The sequence below is a fragment of the Gymnodraco acuticeps genome, unplaced genomic scaffold, assembly GCF_902827175.1.
Source record: "Gymnodraco acuticeps unplaced genomic scaffold, fGymAcu1.1, whole genome shotgun sequence".
In the NCBI taxonomy this organism is placed as follows: domain Eukaryota; kingdom Metazoa; phylum Chordata; class Actinopteri; order Perciformes; family Bathydraconidae; genus Gymnodraco; species Gymnodraco acuticeps.
This window is the reverse complement of record NW_022992180.1, coordinates 685,590-712,044: the sequence shown is the minus strand read 5'-3', so window position 1 is coordinate 712,044 and position 26,455 is coordinate 685,590. Positions and strand designations below refer to the sequence as shown.

Here is a 26,455-nt window from a genome sequence, read left to right as displayed (position 1 = left end):
AGAGAGGGGAGGGTGTGGGGCGTTCTCCCTTGCCTTGTTCTCCTCTCTTCTCCTCACTATTGCTCTGTCTCTGTATCACTCAGATAATCTCTAGCACCGGGCGAGTGAAGGGCAGGAGACGGCCTCCGATATCAGAGGTGGAGTTTCCATCTGAATGAGCTGAAGTTGTTGCCTGAGCCGGCCGGAATAGATTACCTGACAGGGAGGGGAGGGAAGGGGGGGGGGGAGGCAGGTATGTGCAGCAGGCTGGAGGACTGGCAAGGACAGAGCTGGCACTACAACCACAACTAGTAGTTGATTTTATTTATAGTTGCTTGTAAGTCCTTTAATTAAGTGAATACAATGTTGCAAAATAAATCTGCTCTGGGGTAGTGTGTGTTGTGTGTGTGTGTGTGGTGTGTGTGTGTTGTGTGCTGGTGTGTGTGTGTGTGTGTGTGTGTGTGTGTGCTGTGTGTGTGTGTGTGTGTGTGTGTATGTGTGTGGTGGTGTGTGTGTGTGTGTGCGCGTGTGTGTGTGAGAGGCTGTGTGTGTGTGGTGTGTGTGTGTGTGTGTGTGTGTGTGTGTGTGTGTGTGGGTGTGGGTGTGGGGTGTGTGTGTGTGTGTGTGGGCCTAGCATTACTATACTTGTGGGGACCTAATCTGTTTACATAGTCACGTGTGGGGACTCGCCTCCCTTATGGGGACAAAATGGAGGTCCCCATGAGGGGCCATCATTAATTTTAGGGGGAAGACTTGGTTAGGTTTAGGATTAGGGTTTAGGGTAAGGGCAAGGTTAAGGGTAAGGGTTAGGGTTAGGCATTGTGTTGGTTAAGGTTAGGATAAGTCTCCGGGAAATGCATGTAAGTCAATGTAATGTCCCCTGAAGTGATGTATACATGTTATGTGTGTGTGTGTGTATGTGTTGTGTGTGTGTGTGGTGTGTGTGTGTGTGTGTGTGTGTGTGTGTGTGTGTGCTGTGTGTGTGTGTGTGTGTGTGTGGTTGTGTGTGTGTCTGTCATTTATCATGTATTGTTATTTGCTTTAAAGCCATACTCTTGGCAAAACTAATACTCAGACAGTTGGACAATGGGAGGTCTGGAAGCAAAGCAGCTCCAACAGAAGCTTCCAAAGAGCTTTTTTTACTTGATTCAAACAGAATCCGTCGATAAAGGGTGACTGCAGTGAATACATTTCAGCAGCTGAACATCTTCTCAAGTTTGGTTTCTGTCAGACAGCAGATCACCAACAGATGGGAGGTGTTCTGATTCTGATCCTGCTGAAGCTCCAGTGGTGAGATAAGCAGCCAGGTTGACAACTACACACTTGCATGTATTTCTACACAGTAGGTGTAGAGCATCCTAGGCTGCATACTTCCACCCTTATGTGATAATGCTAATAGTGGGAGGAGTGTCATAGAGTAGCGTCAGACATAACAGATTTAAAGATTCTGGGAATTCAATGCTAGTTCACGAGTAGGTAAGACATATTGGCAACCTGTGCGTGTGTGCGTGAGAATACTGATCTGGAGACAGCAGAGCGGGCACATGGAGGCAGACAGGTCTTTTCTTGCTCTACTGACACCCTTTTCCTGACATATCCCGACACGTTGAGAGCGTCTGATCCGCGCTGATCAAAATGCTCAATAGTGTTCAATGAATGTGCTTGTAGTGATCATGTGAAATAATGAGCAAGCTGAAAGTGACACTTTAAGTTACCTGCTTGCATTGAGACTTAAATCAACAAAAGATCTTATTTGTAATCAGTGACACAAATCGACACCATGTGCTGTACTAATCTGCATTCATATACACAATGTATAAGAGCTGGGGTTTTGTATACTTGAAACACAACCCTTCGCAGAACCAGTCTATCGGGTTCCTATCATCCTTGATATAACAACAACATTTTGCCGCCAGATTCGTGTAGCAGCTTTTATGCAGCAGCAGTGTGTGACGTACACCCTGAACACAACACAGTCCCCAGGCTACAACGGCCAACAACCTTGAATGTCTCACTATCTTCACACATTAGTAGATTTATCTTATTTTAGTGCAGGGGAGAATGGTCATACAATTGTGTACTGTCAAGTCTAATACACCCTAAAGGATATTTCATTGACTATCTGTAGGGTTTTATGCACATTATCAATCTGCGTATAAAATAATTGAAAAGCCAAACATTCATAAATTGCAATAAATATCACAAGGATTTGCTAAGGTGGTATTAGTTGGTGTATATAAAAGTAAATAAAACAAAGTGCAATGCAAGCAGATTGAGCAAATACATGATGACACAGATCTGATGCCACCTTCTTTACATTCATACACTGAAAGAACTGAAATGTTGAATTTAATTAAATGTATTACGTAAACTAATAACACATAACTGAATTAGGTAAGTGGAAAGCAATAAGGTTACGTTTAAATAACATATTAGGTTCAACTTAATATTATTGCTTTCAACTAACCTAATACAGTGATGTGAGATCTGTTGACATAATACAATTATTTAAAGTCAACGTTTCAGTTTTTCACTGTACATTTAACAATCAAAAAGGTCATATTTCTATCAATTATTCCAAGTTTATTTCCTAGTTGAAGGTCTACTGGAGCTCTTTTAATTCTGCACTTGTTGTGCCTTCTACAATATCTAGGAGAACTCAGGACTACTGTGTGATTATGCAGTACTATACGCAGATTGTAATGTAATTGCATTATCATCACTTTCAGCTTCATTCAATCAATCCAAAACGTTGACAAAATATTTTCTGTCTCTCTTCTGTTGTGCAATCAGACTGAAATCAGAGGAGGTAACAATGGAGTGCTTCAACAGCCTGCTCCTGAAACTGAGGGAGGTCCACGAGCGGGAAGTTGAAGGTGAGTGTAAAACGGGAAACCAGAAGCCATCAAAAGTTTCTAAAGCAGCTGTAATGTGCAGAGTATCCTGTGTCAAGGGTTAAAACCATGTGTGTTTGACTTTCAGGGTGGCAGATGAAAATCCAAGAGCTGTCCAACAAGAAAGGCTGGTGGGTGGATCTCTCACCCCCTCAATGGTCGTGTTTAGACAACGCTTTCAAGATATTCAAGTTTAGCCGTAGAGCCAGCAGTGTGTGGACCGGGCTGCTCCTGCACCTGGCCCCGTGTGTGCCCGTGTCACGGAGAGCTTGTGAGGAAGCTCATGTTGCAACAAGTTATTCAGTCTGAGTCACAACACTTTCGTTTTCTTTTTAAAACCAGTGGAAAATCATCCTGATAGAGAGGTCGTCTTATTTTAGATCATTGCTACAATAGAAAGTTACAGTGATGATGCCTAGCAAGGGCTCCCTCCACAAAAAGCCATGGGATTTCTCCATTGCTTTTTGGAATATAACAACATATTTGGCAGACGTTCGTAGAAGTACTCAGAGATGAGGTAGCTTAAGTGGTCAACTGCTAACTCAAGCCAAGGTTTTAACGACTTGTTCTTGCACCACTCTATTCAAGAATGTCTTTACATCTTATAGTGAATCATCTCATCTCTATCAAACACTGGTCCACTTAATGTGGCTCAATAGCTGATTCATTACAATGTCAGCTGGTATAACTCGTCAGACGTACTGTGCTGTACAGGTTGTGCCTTACCTGTAACTTAAAGTCAGCTCAACTCCTTTTACTGCATTGATGTCAATCCATTCCAGATGACAGTATGCTTCAGCTTAGCAGAAGTAGAGCTTACATGCTGATGTGTAATTATAATTCAAATCCAATAATACATTAATACAGCACTGACCATTAGTGCAGAATTGTTCAGTGTCTTGTATTTTAAATGCTTATAGGTGAATCAGTGATGTTGTATATGTCTGTGTTCTGATACAATTCATTTGACTCGAGTTTATGTTGCTCTCAATGAACGTACAGTCCCATTAGAAATAGAGATAGAAGCACAGCTACAACAAGAACACAACTACACAAGGACAAAATACCAGTAGGTACAAATAAACCTAGAACTGTTTTCTTTTTTTACTATGTAGGTAGATAGAGGCATAAATGGAAAAAATATAAAAGCAACAATGAACAACAAATACTATGTTTATATGTAAGTCACCCTGTTTCTGTAACCTGTAGATAACAACACATTAGTGCTAAGAGTGCTGCAATGAGTATTCAATCATCAATGTAATGGATAACTTTACATGAACATAAGTAGAGGGTGTATTTACATGTTAAGAACAGCATGTGATATTTTAAAGACACAGGGATTGTTTTCTGATTCTACTAACTGTTATCACAATAATGCTTTCTCACTGAACATATCAATCAGACTCGCTGTGTCATCTCATAACATTCAGACAGCAGCCTTATTCTTGTTGGATGCGTATCTGACTGTGTGTGTGTGTGTGTGTGTGTGGTGTGTGTGTGTGTGTGTGTGTGTGTGGTGTGTGTTGTGTGTATAAACAGTGATACAAAGCGTATGGAAGATCTGTTCACCAAAAACCAGCAGATGAAAGAACAGCAGAGACTACTCACAGAGAACATCAAGACCCTGGAGAACAGGTACTGGGGTTCTAGAAAGGATAATTGATAGTTCTCTTCCATTTAGGACATTTGTTCATGTGTCTTTGTGATGCCTACACACGCTGGGTACTTTTGTGTTGCTTGTCTTGGCCAGCACACTCTGAAAAATAGGTTTTTAATCTCAATGTATTACTGGTTAAATAATGGTTGAATCAAAAATGTATTACAAACACTTTGGCAAAATTATATAATGGTAATATAAACACTATAGGTTAATAGTAGCACAAGTGGAACAAAGTCAGCTAACATGAATGCCATTAACACAATAGAATCTGTTTAATGTTTGCTAACATTATCGACCACAAGGTGTATTGAATTAGGAAATGGTGCAATTGAATGCTTATAAATTCAACTTAGTTGACTGAATTCAAAGTGTCGTGGTCTCACTGTGGCCTGTGTGTGATGTATGTGAATGTAAAAAGAGGATGTGTGTTTCAGGCTGAGGGCGGGGCTGTGTGACAGGTGCACGGTGACTCAGGAAGTGGCTAAGAGAAGACAGCAGGAGTTTGAAGCGTCTCAGATCCAGAGCCTGCACAACCTCTCCCTGCTGGGTATTCTGCTTGCCTTTCAAATCCGTGATCATCCATTCCCATCTGTCACCTTCATCATACTCTGTCACCTTCATCATACTCTGTCACCTTCATCATACTCTGTCACTTCATACTCTGTCACGTCAGACTGAATCAGCATTCATACTTTTTCATTTGATATATTTCTTATCTCTCTTTAAGACGGCATATAAGGATTGTATGGTACATTTTCATCTTAGTATTTCAGATTCTTTCTTTGCAAATGGACACGTTATTATCCTAGAGAATGGGTATTTTGGTACGATGTTTACTGTTATTATTATTATGCTTTATTTCATTTTTGTATAGTTTTGCCTTATTATAGTACGGCCAAAGATAGATGGGTCAGCATCAACAATTACCTTTTTGATGTACATGGGGAACATTTTTATATTTACATGTTCATCATTCTTAATTTTTAACATTTAATTATTTTAATCTCTGAAATATATTTGTTATATATATTACCCCCCCTCCACCTGCTCTGTGATTTCATTTGAACCTGCGCTGGCCCGAAAACGCTGTCATACTTCTTTGCCTTTTCCATTAAGAACAAATCTCTTTCAAACTCTATCCATGTTTTTTCTTTCACCTAATAATACATTTGAAAAGAAAACGTTGTTGTCCAACACTCTGATCGTGGCGTGTTGTCCAACACTCTGATCGTGCTTGTTGTCCAACACTCTGATCGTGGCGTGTTGTCCAACACTCTGATCGTGGCTGTTGTCCAACACTCTGATCGTGGCTTGTTGTCCAACACTCTGATCGTGGCGTGTTGTCCAACACTCTGATCGTGGCTTGTTGTCCAACACTCTGATCGTGGGCTTGTTGTCCAACACTCTGATCGTGGCTTGTTGTCCAACACTCTGATCGTGGCGTGTTGTCCAACACTCTGATCGTGGCGTGTTGTCCAACACTCTGATCGTGGCGTGTTGTCCAACACTCTGATCGTGGCGTGTTGTCCAACACTCTGATCGTGGCGTGTTGTCCAACACTCTGATCGTGGCGGTGTTGTCCAACACTCTGATCGTGGCGTGTTGTCCAACACTCTGATCGTGGCGTGTTGTCCAACACTCTGATCGTGGCTTGTTGTCCAACACTCTGATCGTGGCGTGTTGTCCAACACTCTGATCGTGGCTGTTGTCCAACACTCTGATCGTGGCTTGTTGTCCAACACTCTGATCGTGGCTTGTTGTCCAACACTCTGATCGTGGCTTGTTCTCTGTCTTGTAGCGGGAGAAATGAACAACCAGAAAAAGAGAACAAGAGGCTGCGAGAGGAGCTCCAGAGTTTACGAGCAGCACTCGAGTTAGTATATCATCATTACTCAAATTCATACTTTTTACTCCACTACATTTATTTAACATATTTAGTTACTAGCTACTCTGCAGATTTGTAAACTATGAATACAATTATATAAATCAAATAATTCATGATCGTAAATTATTATAGGTTAGGCAACACATTATTATATAAAGTAATTCAAATAAACCCAATGTTACCAAGTGCAACTGAAGTGATGAACAGATACATAGCCTCCACAGCCTGCACAAATAACTGATACAACAAATTAAAAAGATATGGTGCCTAAATGGTCATTCTGCATATTGACTACTTTTACTTGTGATACTTTAAATATATTTTGAATGCAGGACATGTACTTAAGCCGAGCACTTTTACACTGTAGAAATGCTACTTTCACTTAAGTAAATAATCTGAGTACTTCTTCCACCTCTGTATATATGTGAACACATGTTTGGTGTTTGACCAGTATCTGACAATGGAGGGTGGTCTGCCTGAAGGCCCCCTCCCACAAAGCCCCCCTGCTGTAATAAATCATAACCCTGTGTGTGCAGCAGAGGCCAGAGCGACAGCAGCACAGAGGTCAAAGCACATAGCCCCCCCGACCTCTCCCCCCCCCTCTGGCCCCGTGGCCCTCATCCACACGGCAACCAGCAGGTCCGGTAACCAGCCAGAAGATGGCGATGTTGTGGTGAAAACTGAGGCAGACCAGAGAAGTGAAGGTGAGAATGAGGAAGAGCCTGTTTGCTTGTGTATTTATTGATTATCATGCTCACAATTTTACATTAGATTATGTTTGTGATCACACAGAAGCTCAACACAGACAACTGAGATGGATCAACAGAAACCACTATGTAAGTTTCTAAATCACTCTCATAAGAGTTAAGAGTTTTAAAAGAAAGGGAAAACAGCTAGCCTCACTTTGTCCAAAAGTACACTGAAAAAACTGAAACGTTGACTAATTAAATGTATTACGTCATCAAATGTCACATAACTGTATTAGGTTAGTTGAAAGCAATACAATTAAGTTGAATCTAATATTGTTTTATTTAAACTTAATATAATTGCTTTCAACTAACCTAATACAGTTCTGTTGACATGATAACAAATTAAAGTCAACGGTTCACTTTTTTCAGTGTAAAAACCCCCAAACAGAAACATTAACATCTCCTTATTCTCCATCCTCGAGAAGTGTGTAGATTATTTCATTTCCTTTGCATAGAGCCAGGCTAGCTATGTCGCTTTTTTTTACTGGTAATTTTCTACCTGAATAGATTCATATTTTGCATGATGTGAAAATGTGAAATTATTACCTTTATGAATGTGATACTGAATAGCCACACATTTTGTTTTCTCTTTCCATAATTCTAACAGGATTCATATAAGCCTCTTTCCTGGAAAACAGAACCTAGCATACCCCATGCTGGAGAGCGGAGGTGAGACACAGCCACTTAGGAAATAGTACAATATGCTGTAATAGGGTCAAATAGAACAGCAAATGGAACACATCGGGGATTGGGTGTGCAATATTTATCCAAAGACAACTGAGAAAAGATCGAGAAAAAAATGGAAAGAAGAACAAAAGTCAGCACTCCCAATAGAGATTTGAAGTGTTCCCTACTTCTGAAAAAGTAATCATATAATCTGGTTTGGAGAGTAACAGATTACATGTAACGAGATTACGTAATCAGGATACAAAAGTAAGATAACTGTATTTGATTACAATTGCATATCAAAAATCTGAATTCTGTTACATTTACAAAAAAAATTAGATTACTATGAGGATAACAGTGTTACAATACATTTTAAAATAAAGATGGATATATTATAGGAGAGCATACTGAATGATTTTTTTTAAGGTTTATATTTAGGGTACTTTAATTCTTTATTTTAAATAAAGAATGGCCTCTGTTTCTCAGATCTCAGAGTGTAGAAGGTCTGGACCAGCGACCCTCCCTCCCTCCTCAAGCTCTGCTTCTTAAGAACTTTCCTACGTTAACTGGTGGAGAAGGGAGACCCAACAGACATGTGCTCCATGCTCCCGTCCCCTGCCGTCCTCAGCCAATCCAGACCTGCCCTGCCACTCTCCCCTGGCACCTCTCTGAGTCCTCTGATTGGGTCAGCCCGCCTGCTCCGGGGACCAGCCTGGTGGTGCAACCTTCTCAGAGACCAAACCCGCCACGCTATCCCAACCTGATCCCCACCAGCCATCATGCCAGCCCTAGAAGACAGGGGTTCAGCCTGACTAGGCACAGCACCCCTCAACCCCTGGCCAACGAGCCCACTGTGGTGGTCCGGTTGAGAAGTATGTCAGATATTGTGAACAGTCAAACTATGCCCCTGGAGAAGAAGCAAATCCTGCCACCTAAGACTGAAAGGGTCTTTGCAGAGCAAAGAGGGACATGTGATGGGCCTCTGGACCTATCAGATCGAGGAAAGTCCAAAACCAACCAAACACCAAGAGAATGTTCACCCCATAGCCTTACAAGGTGAAGACAGAGGACAAAGGAGCCCTGACAAGGATGGGAAGGCCAATCAATCTGCACACGGACCAGTGTCCCTCATCTTCTCCTGTCCTCCCCCCCAGAAGCTCCTCTACCCCACCAGGCAAACAACAAGACAAAGAGTCTGCCCACAACCATAATAACAAGGTACATTTTTAGCCAATAATAGTGGGATTCGACTTGACTTGCAATTTTTTTTTTTTCCACTTAAGATTACCTGGTACCTTTTTTTCGTAGCACCTCAGCAGACTTTACAAGTGCAACTAAATGGTGGCAACCCTGTAACCTGCTGATTGATCAGAGAAAATATTCAGTAGCGCGTCATTGGATATCCTACAAAATCATCAATAGTGACTGAATCTTCTTTTTTTCACATCTCTGAGATTTAACAGTGTTTTCATTCAAATGGTGGTTGGCAAAGCTACACGAACACCACACCACTTCATCCATTTGGTTGCCAATGAAAGGATTCAGCAACTCTCTCGTTTACACAAGGAGTGGGTACAATCCAAATTGGTAAATTAGATTTTGTGAGGCAAGTCGAGTGAAGTAGAGCCAGTGTGTGCTTTCACAGCTTAATGGTCTTTTGGTTCAAATAAACTGTGGGCCCTTTGCCCGATTAGTACGGTTTGTTATTCATGACAAATAAGACTTATGATGCTTATAATGACTTATTTATTTGAAGGCTCTTTTTTGACACCAAACATAAATATATATCTGAAGCGTTAAAGTATGTCTAACTATACGTTTACCTCTTGTGATAAAACAATTTCCCAGACCAAATGAACTGAATTACAAGTGTGAAAGCACCTTGGAAGACATGGAGGGTAACGGTAAAAGGGACAAAAAGGACTCATGGCATAATGGTCTTGTCACGGCAGGTATTCAAAGAGGATGATCAGAAAGAGGAGTTGAATGGAAAGACCGACCAAAGCAACGAGAAGAAGGTGCCTGTCCTCACCATATCACTGCGTCCAGGTGAACAGCTTACATTCACACTGCACTCGTCTGGTGTTTCTTCATTTCTACCTCTATTCTACTTACTGGGTTCATGTTTCTTTAACAGTAGTGGTGCTGGAGAGTCTGAATTCTGCTCTGCAAGAATCCTTAACGTCAAAAAAGCAAGGTACGTCCATTCAAGTCAACAAAGCAAATACAGTAAAGGCAGTGCTTGCATATGTCAAAGGGAAAATGTTCATGATCTTAGTATTTCTGTTTAATGTTCCTGTTTAATCTGGAAATGTATTTTCTCTTGGTTTCTTGTCTTGTTTTACTTCCTGTGTTTTCCCTGCAGTTTGATTGTGCCTTATTATGTTCCCCTGTTACCCTAGTGTTTTTGCATGCCCTCCCAATCTGTATCTTGTCAAGGTCATAATATTACGTTACCATTGCATTTAGCTGACACTTTTATCCAAAGCGACTTACAATAAGTGCATTCGACCAAGAAGACAACAAACTTGAGGAAAACAGAATCATATAAGTACATCAGGTTTCATAGAGCCAAACATTTCAAGTGCTACTAAACTGGCTTTAGATAAGCCAGTCATTTGTTAGTATTCTATCGCTCGAAGTAGAGTCGAAAGAGATGAGTTTTCAGTCTGCGCCGGAAGACTTGTTGAAGCTTTCTGCTGTCCTGATGTCAATGGGGAGCTCATTCCACCATCTTGGAGCCAGGATAGCAAACCGACGTGTTTTTGCCGATGGGAATTTGGGTCCCCCTCGTAGTGCGGGTGCAGCGAGCTGTTTGGCTGATGCAGAGCGGAGTGCACGCGCTGGGGTGAACGGTTTAACCATGTCCTGGATGTAGGAAGGGCCAGATCCATTCGCAGCATGGTACGCAGGGCCGCCCCTCCCTACAGGCCAATAACGCAGGCTGCATGGGGCCCCGCCTTGCGCAGGGGGCCCCGCCCTGCGCAGGGGGCCCCGCCCAGTGGGCCCCGCCCAGTGGGCCCCGCCCAGTGGGCCTCAGCTTGCTGTGCGCAGTTCTCCGTGCAGTTCTCCGCGCACCCCCGCTGACACGCGAGAGTGAGAGGTGACAAGGGAAGCACGTCTGTAACCCGACACCGTTGCAATGAATCGACATCTGACCGATCACGGCTTGATACGGCCACTAGGCAGGTGAAGAGATGTCGGTGAAAAGACAGTAGGCTTGTTTGAGACGCATTCTGGCTCGCCTCGAAAGTAGACGAGAATAGCCGATCGCAGCCGGGGGAGGGAGGTCCTCAAAAAGCCTCGCCTGAAGTCGGACAATTCGGAGTCGGCTTCTATTCTTCTTCTCTTCTTCGTCTTCTTCGATCTATCTTTCTTCTTCTTCGGTTATTCTTCTTCTTCTTCTTCTTCTTCTGCGTCGTCTTCTTCTTATTCTTTTCTTCTTTCTTCTCTGCTTCTTCTTCTTCTTCTTCTTCTTCTTCTTATCTCTCGGTTTTTTTGGCGGATTGCAAACAAACTTGAAGGTGCATTACCGCCACCTCCGGAGTCGGCTTGACTCGGTTGCATTATAAAGAATGCACACATGTGTTTAATCGTAAATGTCAGATATGTACTAAGTAAATACATTTGTTCCTGCTCAAGATTAGATTCAACTTTTATTGTTATTGCACAATTACAGGTACTGAGACAACGAAATGCAGTTTAGCTTCTAACAAGCAGTGAAGTGAAAAGTAATGTAACACCATCTCCAGAATAAATATAGAATGAATTGAATGATGAATAAAACAGTGAGGGGTATGAATACACTAGATATACACAGCAGCCTGTGAGCAGTATGAACAGTGTGTATGAATATGCTAAGATATATAAGTATGAAAACGGTAAGCAGTGCAAGTATAGTATAAAATATATAGATATTAATGTCATTATGATAAACATTGTGGAACAATGATGAAAAATGTGAATGGATGTGGCGACGTAAAACTGACACTAAACAACAACAAACTTTTGCTGAGCCAATTGGAGAGTTTCATCACCAGCACGTGGTAAAAACCACCAATGAGCGCTCAGCTCGAGATACCAGCGAGTCGTTTCCCATCAAGCATTTTGCTTCCGCAGCCCGTGGAGAGGAACTGCGCCGCCTCGCCGTGCCTCGCTCTCAAGGCTGCGGGCGTCTTTGTCCCGCGAGATTTCAACGTCTCATGTAGGCGAGCCTCCAGAGCAAGTCGGACAAAATGACTAACCATCATGCAACGCACGAGCAAGACGTTGATCGCAACTGCGCAGGTCTCGCTTGTCTCAAACAAGCCTAGTTTCAGTCCGGCGCAAGCAAGAGCGGAAAAAAAACAAAAACATGAAGAAACTAGAGCATCACTCGAAGGTGGGTTATTGTATGAGTCAATGTACAACTTGCGAATGTTGTATAAGTCAAATTGCCAATTGCCATGGAGATGCAGTTATTTCCAGCATTCTTTAGTTACCATTCATTCAAGTATGTTATGCCTTTTATCTGCTAATGTACAGGAGGAAGAGTGATACACTGTCTGTCTAGTTGGCTTACATAACAGTTCAAGTTTACAGCCTAAAAAACATGGAGCATTTTTCCCCCTTTTATTCATTTTTATGTCAATTTGCACATTTCATGGTGACGCTCAGCCTCTCCCCTTAACTCCTAACAGTCATCATCATGGTGATGCTCAGCCTCTCCCCTTAACTCCTAACAGTCATCATCATGGTGACGCTCAGCCTCTCCCCTTAACTCCTAACAGTCATCATCATGGTGATGCTCAGCCTCTCCCCTTAACTCCTAACAGTCATCATCATGGTGATGCTCAGCCTCTCCCCTTAACTCCTAACAGTCATCATCATGGTGATGCTCAGCCTCTCCCTTTAACTCCTAACAGTCATCATCATGGTGATGCTCAGCCTCTCCCCTTAACTCCTGCAGTCACCATCATGGTGATGCTCAGCCTCTCCCCTTAACTCCTAACAGTCATCATCATGGTGATGCTCAGCCTCTCCCCTTAACTCCTGCAGTCACCATCATGGTGATGCTCAGCCTCTCCCCTTAACTCCTAACAGTCACCATCATGGTGATGCTCAGCCTCTCCCCTTAACTCCTAACAGTCATCATCATGGTGACGCTCAGCCTCTCCCCTTAACTCCTAACAGTCATCATCATGGTGATGCTCAGCCTCTCCCCCTTAACTCCTGCAGTCATCATCATGGTGATTGCTCAGCCTCTCCCCTTAACTCCTAACAGTCATCATCATGGTGATGCTCAGCCTCTCCCCCTTAACTCCTAACAGTCATCATCATGGGTGATGCTCAGCCTCTCCCCTTAACTCCTAACAGTCATCATCATGGTGACGCTCAGCCCCTCCCCTTAACTCCTAACAGTCATCATCATGGTGATGCTCAGCCTCTCCCCTTAACTCCTAACAGTCATCATCATGGTGATGCTCAGCCTCTCCCCTTAACTCCTAACAGTCATCATCATGGTGACGCTCAGCCTCTCCCCTTAACTCCTAACAGTCATCATCATGGTGATGCTCAGCCTCTCCCGTTAACTCCTAACAGTCATCATCATGGTGATGCTCAGCCTCTCCCCTTAACTCCTAACAGTCATCATCATGGTGATGCTCAGCCTCTCCCCTTAACTCCTGCAGTCATCATCATGGTGATGCTCAGCCACTCCCCTTAACTCCTGCAGTCACCATCATGTCAACCACAACACAGAGAAATACTGATAGAAATGTGTGTGTAGTTGTTGATACATTGCTGACAGAGATAACTAGAATACAGATTTAAGAAATATCAGTTTTTGAGCATGTCATAAGCATGTTTTGTCTTGACTATTACAACTATATTATAATAAAATAATATGGTATTTATATTATTGAATTGATTATGATTATTATTATTAGTAGTAGAAGTAGTTTATTTGCATTAATTATATTTTAATATTTTTGAGGCTAGTATTTGGCAGGAAATGCATACGCACCTGTAAACGCGAACGACATACATGCACATTTACCATTTACCTCACTGTATAAAAAAGTAACTGTGTTGATAATAATAATACTAATAATAATAATAATAATAATAATAATAATAAACAGGAATTATATTTGCAAAGTAGCCTACATTGTGTCAGGGTTTGAGTTTTATGTGTCTAGTTTTGGGTTTATTTTGCTGTTCTGTTCTCCCTGGGGGTATACTACGAAGCAGGATTTTCGCTTAGCCGGCTAAATTCAGGGAAAACTCCGGCTTTCCGGTCCTACGAAGCTGGTTCTCTTTTTAGCAGGCTAGATCTCCATGGTAACTTATGCTTAGCGGCTAACCTGCTCCCGACCAGGTTAGGTTGCAGGCTAAGAGCTCAACTCAGTGAAAGCACCGCCTGCCTGAACCAATCAGAGCTCAGTGTGCAGAGTTTTTAAAGCGATCAAGTCATATTACAGGAGAAAGGAAATACAGAAAAACTGCCATTGCAGGAAAGACGGCCGGCAAAATCACACCGACTGTGTGAACGTGAACATTAATAGAATATCACCTCCATCTTCAGAGCAATCTGACTATTATAACATTAGCGTTAAGAAAGCTTACTTAAATATCTGCCACAACATAAGTACACTGAGTGCAGACCGTCGATGTGTCCCATTATCATTCATATCACATCATATCACATCATAATGTATCATATATTTCCTTATCTGAGTCAGCTGAGCCGTATCTGGCCGTGCTGCAACACTCACAGTGTCACATACTGTATGCAGAAGTATTATTTTAAGCAACGAGTGATTCTACAATTTAGGGTACATTCCATGTCCATTGATGTCAATTGATGATAATTATAATTATTCTTTCTATTTTCTTCAAAAATATCATATTTGCCTATTATTGGAAAGCATGTTATAATATCACACAAACCTTATCTGCATCCTATGCTTAATTTAGCTTGAAGGTGTCATGATGTTCTTAAATTGACCGTTTTTTGCTCTGTCCGTTTTTCAGTTGAGGGTGTTGCTTGGTTTCAAAATATGAATAAAAACCATTAAAGTAAATAAAAACTATTATTCATTTATTTCAAAAGTCTAAATACTAAAGATTAATCATATTTTTTTAATTGATTTCCTCCTTTAAATAATTTAAATATCTTAATATATGAATGTCCGCAAAAGTTCTGTCAACTATGTTACTAACAGAACTCCCCCCTCTTAACTCAAAATGGTTTGTCCCAATACCATGACACCAGCATCACATGATGCCATGTTCCTCTTTGGCTGACATTTTGAACACACTGTGGTGAGTGTCCTCTATTTTTTTACAATATTCTATGTATAATAGCACATTGTCAATGAGTATATTAATTGACCATCAACAATGTTACGTACATTGTTATGGTTTAAAGTTGTTTAATGATTTTAATTCAATAATATGTTCAATGTGATGTTAACCTGTTCAGAAAATGACATGTGGTCATCCAGGCAAGGCCTACCATTGAAATGATGGGTCAAAATAGGGAAATTGTCAACTAGGTTACCTGTCAACTGAGTTACTGGGTAACTTAGTTGACAGGTAACCTAGTTGACAATTTGTATGACATGTAGACGTCATTACACAGCATTATCATTCTACATATGTCACAACACACTTTTTGATCCAATTATTTAAAATAGATGTCAGCAGCTGAGAAACAGCGGAGATACAGGGCTCGTCGAGATGCTGATCCTGCAAGAAGGGCAGCATATTTAGAGAAGCAGAGAGAGGCATGGCACAGGTTCAGATCAGAAGGAAGGAAAGGTGAAAACAGTGGCAGAGATGAGTGACAGAGATAAAAGAAGCAAGAGGGCCTATTGGAGGAAGGCACAGCAGAGAAGCAGGAGAAGACAGCACAGGCTTGACAACTTAGCTACACCACCAGACAGTCCAGACAGCCAAGTTGGAGTTGTCCATCAACCTCAGGAAAACAAGGTAGAAACAGGTTTATGTGTAACAAAGTAGAAGGTTTCCATTAATATGCTGTATGCACATTATCTGTAACGTAATTTATTTTGTTTATTTCAGACAGAAAAAAGGCCAGGAGAGAACACTCAAAATTACACAGAGAAATACAAAAACTGAAACATTTGCTCGGGAAAACAAACAAAAACAACAGACAAACTACGCAAAAAGACTCAAAAGACGCTGTGCGGTCTCAGAGTCCCCGGCATCAAAAACAAGGCGACTGCTACACAATGTCCCTGTTTCTGGCGAAGTGCGGAGATCATTGCTTGTTCATCATTCCCTCATGGCCAACATCAAGGACGCCTTTGCCACCACCCAAAAGGAGAACACACAGGCAGGCAATGTCACAATTCTAACTGGGAGGATCCTTAAAAAGTATGGATTACAAAAAGAAGTTAGTACAGCACTACACATCTCCAGAAAGAGGGAACAATAATCCTGCTCAAGGCAATATAAAGTACCGAAGCCTATGCTTCCGAATTCAAGACAGCGTCATTGCTTACCTGACGAGGGATGAAAGCAGCCGATTGACAGCAGGCAAAGCACAAACAATCACCAGGCGGAAGATAAAGAAACAGAAGAGGTTTTTAAATGATACCCTGAGAAACCTCCACAGGACATTTCTCACTGAACATCCTAATTACAATCTCTCTTACTCCTTGTTCTGTCGTATGCGTCCCTTCTGGGTAGTTAACCCAACACTTGCAGACAGACAAACCTGTCTTTGCAAGGTTCATGAGAATCTTTCCTTTCTGGCTGAAAGCTTCACACTCTCAAGTTAATTAGGAGCGTGGACATGGAAGACCTGACATCATCAATAAGCTGCAATCCAAATTCAAAGGACTGCATGTACAACGAGTGTCCCCACTGCAAAGGACAGGAGTTTGCCATGGCAGCAGAAGTTAACCTTCAGGCAAATGTCGAACTCACTCAGTGGTCAACTGAAACAGTCATCAGAGAAAAGAAAAACAAAGATGGTAAAAAGGACAAGGTCCCCATGAAAATCACTGTGAAGAAGAAAAAGGACATAGTGTTGGCGGATCTGCTGGAGATGTTTCAAGGCCAATTGAGACATTTCAAACGGCATACATTTAACATTAAAAGCCAATTCACCCACTACCGTGAATTAAGAAAAGCATGACCAACCAAGAACGCTTGATTCATGTGGATTTTTCAGAGAACTACTCATGTAAGCTTGCAGCAGAAATCCAGGCAATGCACTTTGCCCCAAACCAGAAGCAAGCAACGCTCCACACAGGAATTCTTCATGTTGGTGGGACAGCACATGTGCTTTGGCACAATTTCGGCATCAAAGGAGAAAGGCCCACCTGCCATTTGGGCACATTTGTCCCCCATCCTGGATGAAGGCCTCGTATCCTTCTGTCGAGGTGGTGCATTTCTTCAGTGACGGTCCATGCACGCAATACAGACAGAAGGGAAACTTCTTCCTCTTTAGCACAGAGCTGATGAACCGTGGTTTCAAAAGGGGGACATGGGAACTTTTTTGAAGCAAGCCATGGGAAGGGTGCTCCAGATGGAGTGGGAGGCCTCCTGAAGCGAACGGCTGACAGGCTTGTTAGCCAAGGTCATGACATCCCTTCAGCAGAACATCTCTACAGTGCTTTGGTCAACAGCGGAACAGTTAGGGTGTTCTACATCGGAGAGAATCTTGTGGATGAAGCAATTAACAAGATGCCAATTCATCTGCCAGCAGTGCCCTCAACTATGCGTATCCACCAGGTGGTCACAGGGGCACCAGGAGAGATCTTGTATCGAGATGTAAGTTGCCCTTGCACCGCCAGACAAAGTTATGAGTGTCGCTGTGATTGACACTCATACTTTTAGTTTTTGAGGTTCAGCAAACGACCCCTTCGCTGCCTCAAGCACCTAAAGGCAACAGCAAAGAGAATGAAAGGCTGTGGGGTCCCTGATTCAATTGGCCAGTGGTGTGCCCTTAAATATGATGAAGACATTTACCCAGGAGTCATTCAGGAGGTCATGGACACACATGTGCAGGTAAAGTGCATGCACGTTCCCGGAGTCAACCGGTTCTTCTGGCCACTGAAAGAGGATGTGCTTTTGTACCCTTTTGAGGACATTTTGAGAGTGATTCCTCCTCCAAATTCAGTGACCTCACGCCACGTGGAGATTGACAAAGACATCTGGTCTAGTTTCTAAAAGGTGAAAAAACTGAATGTTGCAATTGAATAGTACTGTTCTTTTGAATATTAATGTTACTGTACTATTCTTTAATATTTCGTTTTTCGGTAAGGCTTCACTTGGACCCCTGTGCTGGTTTGAACCCATTACAAAACCATTACTTTAAAAACTGTTCTTTATTTGTTCCTCTACTGTGGGTTTGATCTTGTCTGACATACAAGTCACTTTCGATAAAACCGTCAAATTTCTCAATGTAAATGTAAACTATTTAGACTATTCTGTAGGAATTGAATTAGAAATGAATTCTGAATGTCTGAATTAGAAGAACTTGTTCCAACCCTTCACCGGTTACTGATCAGAGGGAATGTTTAATTTGCACTGTGTGATTTTAGTTTTGCTTGTTAGTACATTTCAAATGTAATGTATTTTGTATGCATTTGGTGTTTCATAATTGAATTAATTGAAAGTTTCAATTGAATTTTGCACTTTCTTCCTTGAAATAAACATAGTGCTGATGGTTAATAATGTGTCCAGTCAACTATGTTATTTGCGTCAAATGTGTGACTTTCATTGTCAACTATGTTGCACCTAATTTTTTCAATTTAAAATATATAAAATAGTGCTTCTGATATCCATTATAGCATAATGTACATCTACACAGGTTGGAGTTTTACGTGACATCTCTTAAAACTATCAAAATGACCTGTATGGTAGTTGTATAATAGAAAAGATCCCTATCCTTAATGACAGTGCTGAACATATTACAAGTAAAAACAAAACTTTAATACAATTATTTTTGAATCTTTTAAAAATCTTTGGATATATGGTAGAATAGACTCAAGAGCCTTTCAAATTGGATTTTACTTGAAGTGCAGGACTTAATCAAATTATTGTAATGGCATCAAGTTTGTCCGTAACATAGTTGACAAACGGAGTAGTGAAAACATCCTTTCCCTTCAAATAAAAAAAAAAAAAAAAAAGTTTAAGCTTTGCAACTAGTGGATATGTTACACTGAGGAATATACTAACTTGAACCACTGATTGTTCTATTGAGAAAGAACACTTTTTTTTTTACAGTTTTGTTGATGTGAAATGTACCCTAAATTATAGAATGACTCCAACACATTAAGTTGACGAAACACTCGAGACAAATGTAATTAAAGTCAGATCGTGTTTTAGACGGGCAGTGATATCATAAACCTGTTAATGTACGCATTCAAACACTTTTTCTTTTGCCAGCTGTATTCACCTTGCAGGTGCAGCTATGTGGCTTTGATCCTGGATAAAGTGTTTCAGTCATGGATGTTTAAAGTTTAACTTCTTCATTTTTGACTAGTATTAAAGTTCACTTTTCATTCAGGAAGTATGACGCGCTGCGCTGTCAGTGCGCTTCTCCATGTTTGTGATTGGTCGAATGCTCCAGATACCACCCCTTTCATGTGAACGCGCACCTAACTAGATTGGAAACGGCTGGCTTGAGCGATCCACTTGATAACCAGCGTCGTAGTACAGTTTAGCGAGAACGCGTATGTTTTGGATTAGGCCAACCGGCTAACTCAAACATATCCAGGTTAGGTTGAACCAGCTTCGTAGTATAGGCCCCCTGTCTCATGTTTTCCTCCTTGTTTCTTGTCTGGTCCTTCTCCCTGTGTTTTCCTTCCTGTCTGTAGTTTCCCTGGTGTGTCTGATTGTCTAATTGTGTTCACCTGTTGCCCTTGTGTTTCTGCCTCCCCTGCCCGGCTGTTTCTCGTCTCGTGATTACCCCTCTCTGTATTTAGTCTTGTCTCTTCCTGTGTTCCCCTATCGGTTCATTGTTTGTTTGTCTTCCCTTCATGTTTGTCTCTAGGGTCTTCCTCCATGTTTCTCACGGTCAGTTTTTGTGTTGTTGTTTTCTGTGCTACCGTTTCAAGTTATGCCATGTTTTGTTTATCAGCTTTTAAATAAAGCTCGCTTTTTGTTTCAATACCTTTTTCCGTTTTTGTAGTCTGAATTTGGGTCTTACCTTTTCCACGTACCGTAACACTTTGTTTTAAAAACAATTGTTTTCACTCCTGTCGGTTCGGGGGGGGGCCGCCCCCAAGTTGGCCAGGGGCGGCCCTGATGGTACGCAAGTACCAGTGTCTTGAAGTGGATTCTAGCAGTTACTGGAAGCATGCAGTGAAGGGAGCGGAGCAGCGGTGTGGTGTGGGAAAATGTAGGAAGGTTGAAGACCAGACGAGCCGCTGCATTCTGGATGAGCTGCAGAGGTCGGATGGCACATGCATGTAGACCAGCCAGGAGGGAGTTGCAGTAGTCAAATGGCGCATTTCCACTACAGCGCGGTTTAAGCGTGCGGTGCCCGGACCGTTTTTGGTTGCGTTTCCCTTAGGCGTAGTTCCGGCTAGCGGGTACCTTTTCACAGTTTTCTGGCTCTCCAAAATCAAGGTTCTTTCCGGGCCAACAACCAGGCTGAGTATGCTAAACACGTTTCCAAATGATGCCGAAGTAACAACATACTGATACCGGTTAGTAAAAACCATTAATTAATGCTTTGACAAGTCTGCAGACAGACGGCAGGCGAAAAACCTTTTTAAAATGCGTCTTTTCTGAATGGAGATCGGCTAAGTTAACGCAGTATATGCTCCGACCGTCCAAACTCACAACAACGGCCTACAGACATAAATAAACCAGCGACTGTATTCGCCATGACACAGACAGTCTGTGGTTTGTACTTGTTTAACTTTTGTCTAGTTTCTGAACAGATATGAGGTGCTGTGAGCTCTGAGGGCTAACAGCTAACGGCCGGTTTTGTGTTTCGCATTGAAGATGACGTCCCGGCTCCGCCTACACTGCGTTACTAATGGTAATGGAAACGCAGCATAAGGTGAGCCTGTGCTACCAAGGCCTAACTATACCGTACTAAGCCGTGCAAGGCCCTGCAGTGGAAATGCGCCATAAGCGTGAGATGACGAGAGCCTGGACCAGAAGTTGCGTCGCTTTCTGGGTCAGGAGGGGACGTATCCTCTTGATGTTGTAAATAGTGTATCTACAGCAGCGGGTTGTGGCAGCGATGTTTGCAATGAAGGACAGGTTGTTATCTAGGGTCACACCCAGATTATTTGCAGTCTGAGTCTGGGAAACAACAGAGGTGCCCATGTTGATTGTTAGGTCAAGAGTGGGACAATCTTTTCCCGGAAGAAAAGCAGTTCAGTCTTGTCAAGGTTGAGCTTGAGGTGGTGAGCAGACATCCACTGAGAGATGTCAGCTAGACAAGCAGAGATGCGTGCGACAACCTGGGTTTCAGAGCGGGGAAAAGATTAAATTAATTGGGTGTCGTCAGCGTAGCAATGGTATGAAAAACCATGTGGGCTAATGACAGATCCGAGCGAGTTTATGTACAGAGAGAAGAGGAGGGGACCAAGAACAGAGCCCTGAGGGACCCCTGTAGATAATTGACAAGTGTCGGACAGTTACCCTGTAGGTGCGGTTTTTGAGGTATAAGGTGAGGAGGGAAAGTGCAGAGCCTGAAACTCCAAGTTCTTGGAGAGTGCGAAGGAGGATCTGATGGTTCATCGTGTCGAATGCAGCAGACAGGTCCAAAAGGATGATGACAGAGGAGAGGGAGGCTGCTTTAGCAGTGTGCAGTTCCTCAGAGACAGCAATGAGAGCAGTTTCTGTGGAGTGACCTGCCTTGAAACCAGACTGGTGCGGATCCAGAAGGTTGTTCTGATGGAGATAACAGGAGAGTTGTTTAAAGACAGCGCGTTCAAGTGTTTTAGACATGAACGGGAGGAGAGATACAGGCCTGTAGTTTATAACATCGGACAGGTTGAGAGTGGGTTTCTTTAGGAGAGGGTTTACTCTTGCCTCCTTGAGAGTGTGTGGAAAGTGACCAGAAGTTAGAGAAGTGTTGATGAAATGGGTGAGAAACGGTAGAATATCAGGAGCGATAGTCTGAAGGAGGTTTGAAGGGATAGGGTCCAGAGGACAGGTGGTAGGACGGGCAGAGGTAATGAGGGTAAGAACCTCACTTGGAGAGAGAGGGGAAAAGGAGGTCAGTGTGTGGGTGAAAGGTGGGTCTGGTGACCCAGCGGTGAGTCGGAAAATGAAGAGCAAATATCATCAACCTTTTTTTCAAAGTAGTTAACAAAGTCGCCTGGAAGAAGGGAGGAGAGGGAAGGGGCTCTGGGGAAGGAGGGATGAGAAGATAGAAAATATTTTTTTGGGATTGGAATAGGAAGAATGGATCTTACCTTGAAAGAAAGTGCTTTTTGCCTGAGAGATCGGCAAAAAGCAGTCCTGTCTCTATAAATGCCCGTCAGTCATAGTGTTATTGTCAGTCCGTGTCGTGTTTCATGCTACCGGTTTGTTCCTGGTGTTCTTTCCTGTTCCCTTTTCCTGGTGTCATTCCTGGTTTTGTTTTATTTCTCTCCTTTCATTTTACCTCACCTGCTCCTTTAGTTTCTTGGGGTTTTGTCGAACGAGCTTTAATTTAATAAAGCTTGCCTTTTGTAAAGCTTTTGTTGTACTGTATACTTCATTTGGGTCCTGCCTTCCTTACCCCCTTGTGACAGAAAATATTAGCTTTCCTAGTTTGATTTCACTTGAGAAAAATATTTCTTTCTGATTCCTCTTCTTTGTCAGTCATCGTCAGCAGCAACACAGCGAGGGAGCAGCTCAGATGAGCGGGATGATGAGAGGGAGTGTGTCGGAACGAGAGAGCAGCCAGGGCTGCAAGAGGAGAAGGGCGTCTGCGGGGACAGAGACCGACAGGGACTCTGAGACAGACAGTAGGCACAAGTTTATCATTTCAGTTCTCGACGTTTCTTGTTTTCCTACATTATTTTTTTTTCTCTGCCTGTGGTCTTCAAATCAATTTGCATTTCTAAATGCCTCAATAAGCATAATGCTCCTTGACCTTATTGCACCTTCAGCACCATTAACCACTCCATCCTCATCAGCCACCTCCAGTTCTACACTACCGCCCTCTCCTGTTTTAAATCTTACCTCTCTGACCGACATCAACATTTCTCTATCAGCAGCTGCTAATTCCCCACAGCCTCTGTCCCCCACGGTGTCCCCCAGAGCTCTGTACTTGGTCTCCTTCTCTTTATTATGTACATCCTCCCATCCCATTATTCTTGCTTCTACCAAGTTTTGTGAGAACCGGGCTAACAGTTTTCCCTAATCGTGCACAAATAGACAGACAAACAAACAAAATCAAACCCATATCGACCCCTAAACAAAACCACCATGGCGGACGATCTTGAAAACCCTGCATGTTGTCTCAAACCAGCTAAAATCTATCACTCAATACAAATTAAACCAGAATGTAATGGATAAAGTGTAATTGTCTTTGCATCTTAATCCACACAGCCAACTCTGTAATTATACAACTGTCATAATGATGATTTATCTCTACCATACCGTAAGACAGAAACACCACTATTATTAAGCATACAGAGAGCAGGATAGATATTCTTAATACAACTCTTGTAAAGAAAGCTATAGTGTCAACTATTGTCAGTATTTTTTCTGCTTTCTGCTTCATATATACATTTAAAAATGATTTGCTGGACAATTTTTCTCCCTAACCAAAAGGAACTGTTTGGAACAATTTTCCTTTTTTCCCCTTAAAGACACCCAGAAGGAGAAGAAGATCAAGATCACCGTGAGAACTGAGGAAAGGAGCCCTCGCTGAAGAGAACCATGTCCCATGGTCTCGTGATCTCACTCAGACCTGCGTCAGATGATTGAAATGGCCACTTGGGGCTGTAATGACATCACTTATTGCTTTTACATAAAGGTTAGTCAGTTTAGGATCAATATATTTAAAAATCATCTTATGAGCTGGAACATACGACATCTTAGTTCATATAGTGTTTGCAATATGTCCTCCAAGTCCTACTGTTGCTACTTAGAACATTACAATATTACCAGTGTTGTATGTCATGTAACAGTTTACTGTATTCATTTTTTGGATAGGTAAACAAACAAATTCCATGGTGTCACGAAATCCAAATCCAATCCTAATGGCATAAATATGCCCATCAGCATTCTGTTTGGCCATTTATAGTTGTTCGTAAGAGAAGTGGCTTAAAAAGTCACACATTGTGCAACACTTACAGCCCATTTTCACAGCATATGACCAACTGAAGAAGAGTGCAGTAGGTGACAGTTTTCCTATAGAAATGTGACAAATATATCATAGTGTGACTTATGTGCAGTCTCTTCTTTTGAAGCTGTTGATTGGTTCACATTTGATCACCACAGCTATTTCAAATGCAGTATCACTGCTCATCGCTCTGTAGAGAACAGCACTGTCATTGCCCCCCCACCCCTTTGTAAAACACTAAAAATGCCTTTAACTTACACTTGACCTTTAATCATCACATTTCTAATAAATTGTTAAATATTGTAGAAAATAGCTGTTTACTCATATAAGCCATTTGGAAAACTCCTATCCCACACTATGATAACTTCATGTAACGTGTTTATAATTATTTCACTTTACTGTAACTGCCTGGCTATTTTTGCCTCAGAGCCTCCCCGCCCTTTACGGCGTCTTAAGTTACCAACAAAGAAGAGAAAGAGAAAAAAAACATGTTCCTCTTCCTCTTTTACATTTACAGAATGCACATATTTTGCAAGTATTAACTTTCCGTTCACAGCTGTGAAAACTTGTGGTAAGCCGGGTGGATAAAAGTAATAATTGACAGAGTCACTTCATAACACCTAGCCTACTTTTGTGAATCATCACTCTAAAGTCAATAAATATCCATTTTGTGTGAATATTGAACGTATTTTTTTAATGGAGATGTCCCAATCAATAGGCAGAATCAGCCAGTATTTACCCTGCATATGAGATTGTTATTTTCCCTTTTGCTCTTTTTCTGTTGTGCACTTGAAGCCTTTGTAGCTTTACTGCTGCTTTATATAAACTTTTATTTTTCTATCATGTCTCTCTAATAGCTTTCCCCCTGTCAGTGGTATCTCGTTGATTATTAAAATGTGATTGACTGTACGTACTATTGCATTGACTTTAATAGTGATTTAGTGTTGCCGTCTGCACTTGGTCAATTTTGTTTTCAAAATGAAAAAATGTACACTTATACACATTTTTGTCTGAACACACTACTTCTCATGCTGAAATAAACTCCCGTCCTTGAATGTTGCCTCTGTAGCTCCCACTGTATGTGATTCAGCTCCGATTTATGGTACCTAAACTGGATCAACACACACTTCCTGTTGGGTGAATTCCCCTTGGTGAATATTGATGAGTGTTCTTGGAGATAGAAGTAACACCACGTCTGATGTTTGTTCAGGATATTATGCAAAACAAGTTGCGTTGTCATAATCAGGGATGTAGAAACAAGTGGAAACCATGAAAAGTTTGTCATGTAGGGTGTTATACAAGTCACTGTTGCCAATTCTATTCTATTCACAGATCACATGTTTCTGTAAAGCTACAATCTAACAGTGAGCCACACTGCAGAGCAGTTCCTCTACTTTATTTGAGTTTGTTCTGCTTGTGCAGATGAAATGCGGTTGTAAGGCTGCATTTCTGCAAGCTGGAAGTGACGGATGTAAATTAGCTATGTTAGGTAAGCTGTTTCCAGTGATGGAAACTAACCATAACTCTACATTACAAGTACTGTACTTTAGTACAACATTGAGATACTTCTACTTTAGTATTTCCAATTTCTGCTACACAATACTTCTCCTTCACTACAAGTTCCAAGTTACATTTTGCAGATTTATATTTAAAATAAAACTATCACTAATATTCATCAACAACCAACTACTGAAAGTGTATAATTAAATATAAAATTATCCAGCAACATATACAGCAATTAAATATATATCCATATGTATAACCAACAAGTCCCACCATGAGAGACAGCTGCAAGGAAAAACTCAAACAACACAACACAAACAAAACGAGACACATATTCTGCTCATTCTCAGGTTCATATCAGTATTTTGTGTGTCTACTGGGACATGTCTCCGTGCTTTAATGTTCAAAAAGCTCTTTATTTTTCTCATACTGCCTGTGCTGCAGCACCTCTTTTCACCCTCTGTCTGAAACCAGAGCCCAGTCTGCTCTGATTGGTTAGCTGGCCACCTCTGTCGTGATTGGTCAACCACTTAGAGATGTCCCGCCCCTTCAGCCTATCACGTACGATGTGTTGGAGCGCTAGCCAATAGTACCGCAAGTGTTACATAATGATGTCACTATGTGATGGAAGTATACAATGGAGTCCAATGGAGGCGTAACCCTAACGAAGCGTCTACACGGCGGAGTGCGTTGAAGCTTGCAGGTGGGCGTGTCTGAAACTCGACCACAACCAATCACATGAATCTCCCGCCCCAGACACACAAGGACGCGGTTTGATTGGCTAGAGCAGGGGTGGGGAACCTCCGGCCCCCGGGCCGTATACGGCCCGTGAGACCATTTGGTACGGCCCTCGAG

At 42.0% G+C, this 26,455-nt stretch overlaps 1 protein-coding gene across 11 annotated transcripts; it reads left to right on the top strand.

Moving 5' to 3' along the window:
• rbbp8l (retinoblastoma binding protein 8-like) lies at positions 1–25,156 on the top strand. 11 transcript variants are annotated; one of them, XM_034205055.1, is made up of 15 exons: positions 1–137; positions 2,773–2,855; positions 2,962–3,004; positions 4,416–4,511; positions 4,971–5,083; positions 6,335–6,409; positions 6,958–7,125; positions 7,214–7,257; positions 7,778–7,839; positions 8,323–9,054; positions 9,300–9,404; positions 9,789–9,885; positions 9,977–10,033; positions 22,627–22,772; positions 23,622–25,156. In XM_034205055.1, the coding sequence occupies exons 2-10, from the start codon at positions 2,795–2,797 to the stop codon at positions 8,894–8,896; spliced, it is 1,236 nt and encodes a 411-aa protein (XP_034060946.1). In that variant the 5' UTR covers positions 1–137; positions 2,773–2,794; the 3' UTR covers positions 8,897–9,054; positions 9,300–9,404; positions 9,789–9,885; positions 9,977–10,033; positions 22,627–22,772; positions 23,622–25,156. The 11 variants fall into 11 exon arrangements, with proteins under 11 accessions (XP_034060946.1, XP_034060947.1, XP_034060949.1 ...); XM_034205056.1 differs by having other exon boundaries at positions 9,974–10,033; XM_034205050.1 differs by lacking the exon at positions 9,300–9,404 and adding an exon at positions 1,211–1,269 and having other exon boundaries at positions 67–137; positions 9,974–10,033.
• Positions 25,157–26,455: the final 1,299 nt, after the last annotated feature.

Excerpts from the sequence above, each read along its gene's own strand:
- rbbp8l (XM_034205054.1), top strand. The coding sequence starts at position 2,795 with ATGGAGTGCTTCAACAGCCTGCTCCTGAAACTGAGGGAGGTCCACGAG. Across the intron at positions 3,005-4,415 it reads CTGTCCAACAAGAAAGGCTG|TGATACAAAGCGTATGGAAG; the intron begins GTGGGTGGATCT and ends GTGTATAAACAG. Across the intron at positions 4,512-4,970 it reads ATCAAGACCCTGGAGAACAG|GCTGAGGGCGGGGCTGTGTG; the intron begins GTACTGGGGTTC and ends TGTGTGTTTCAG.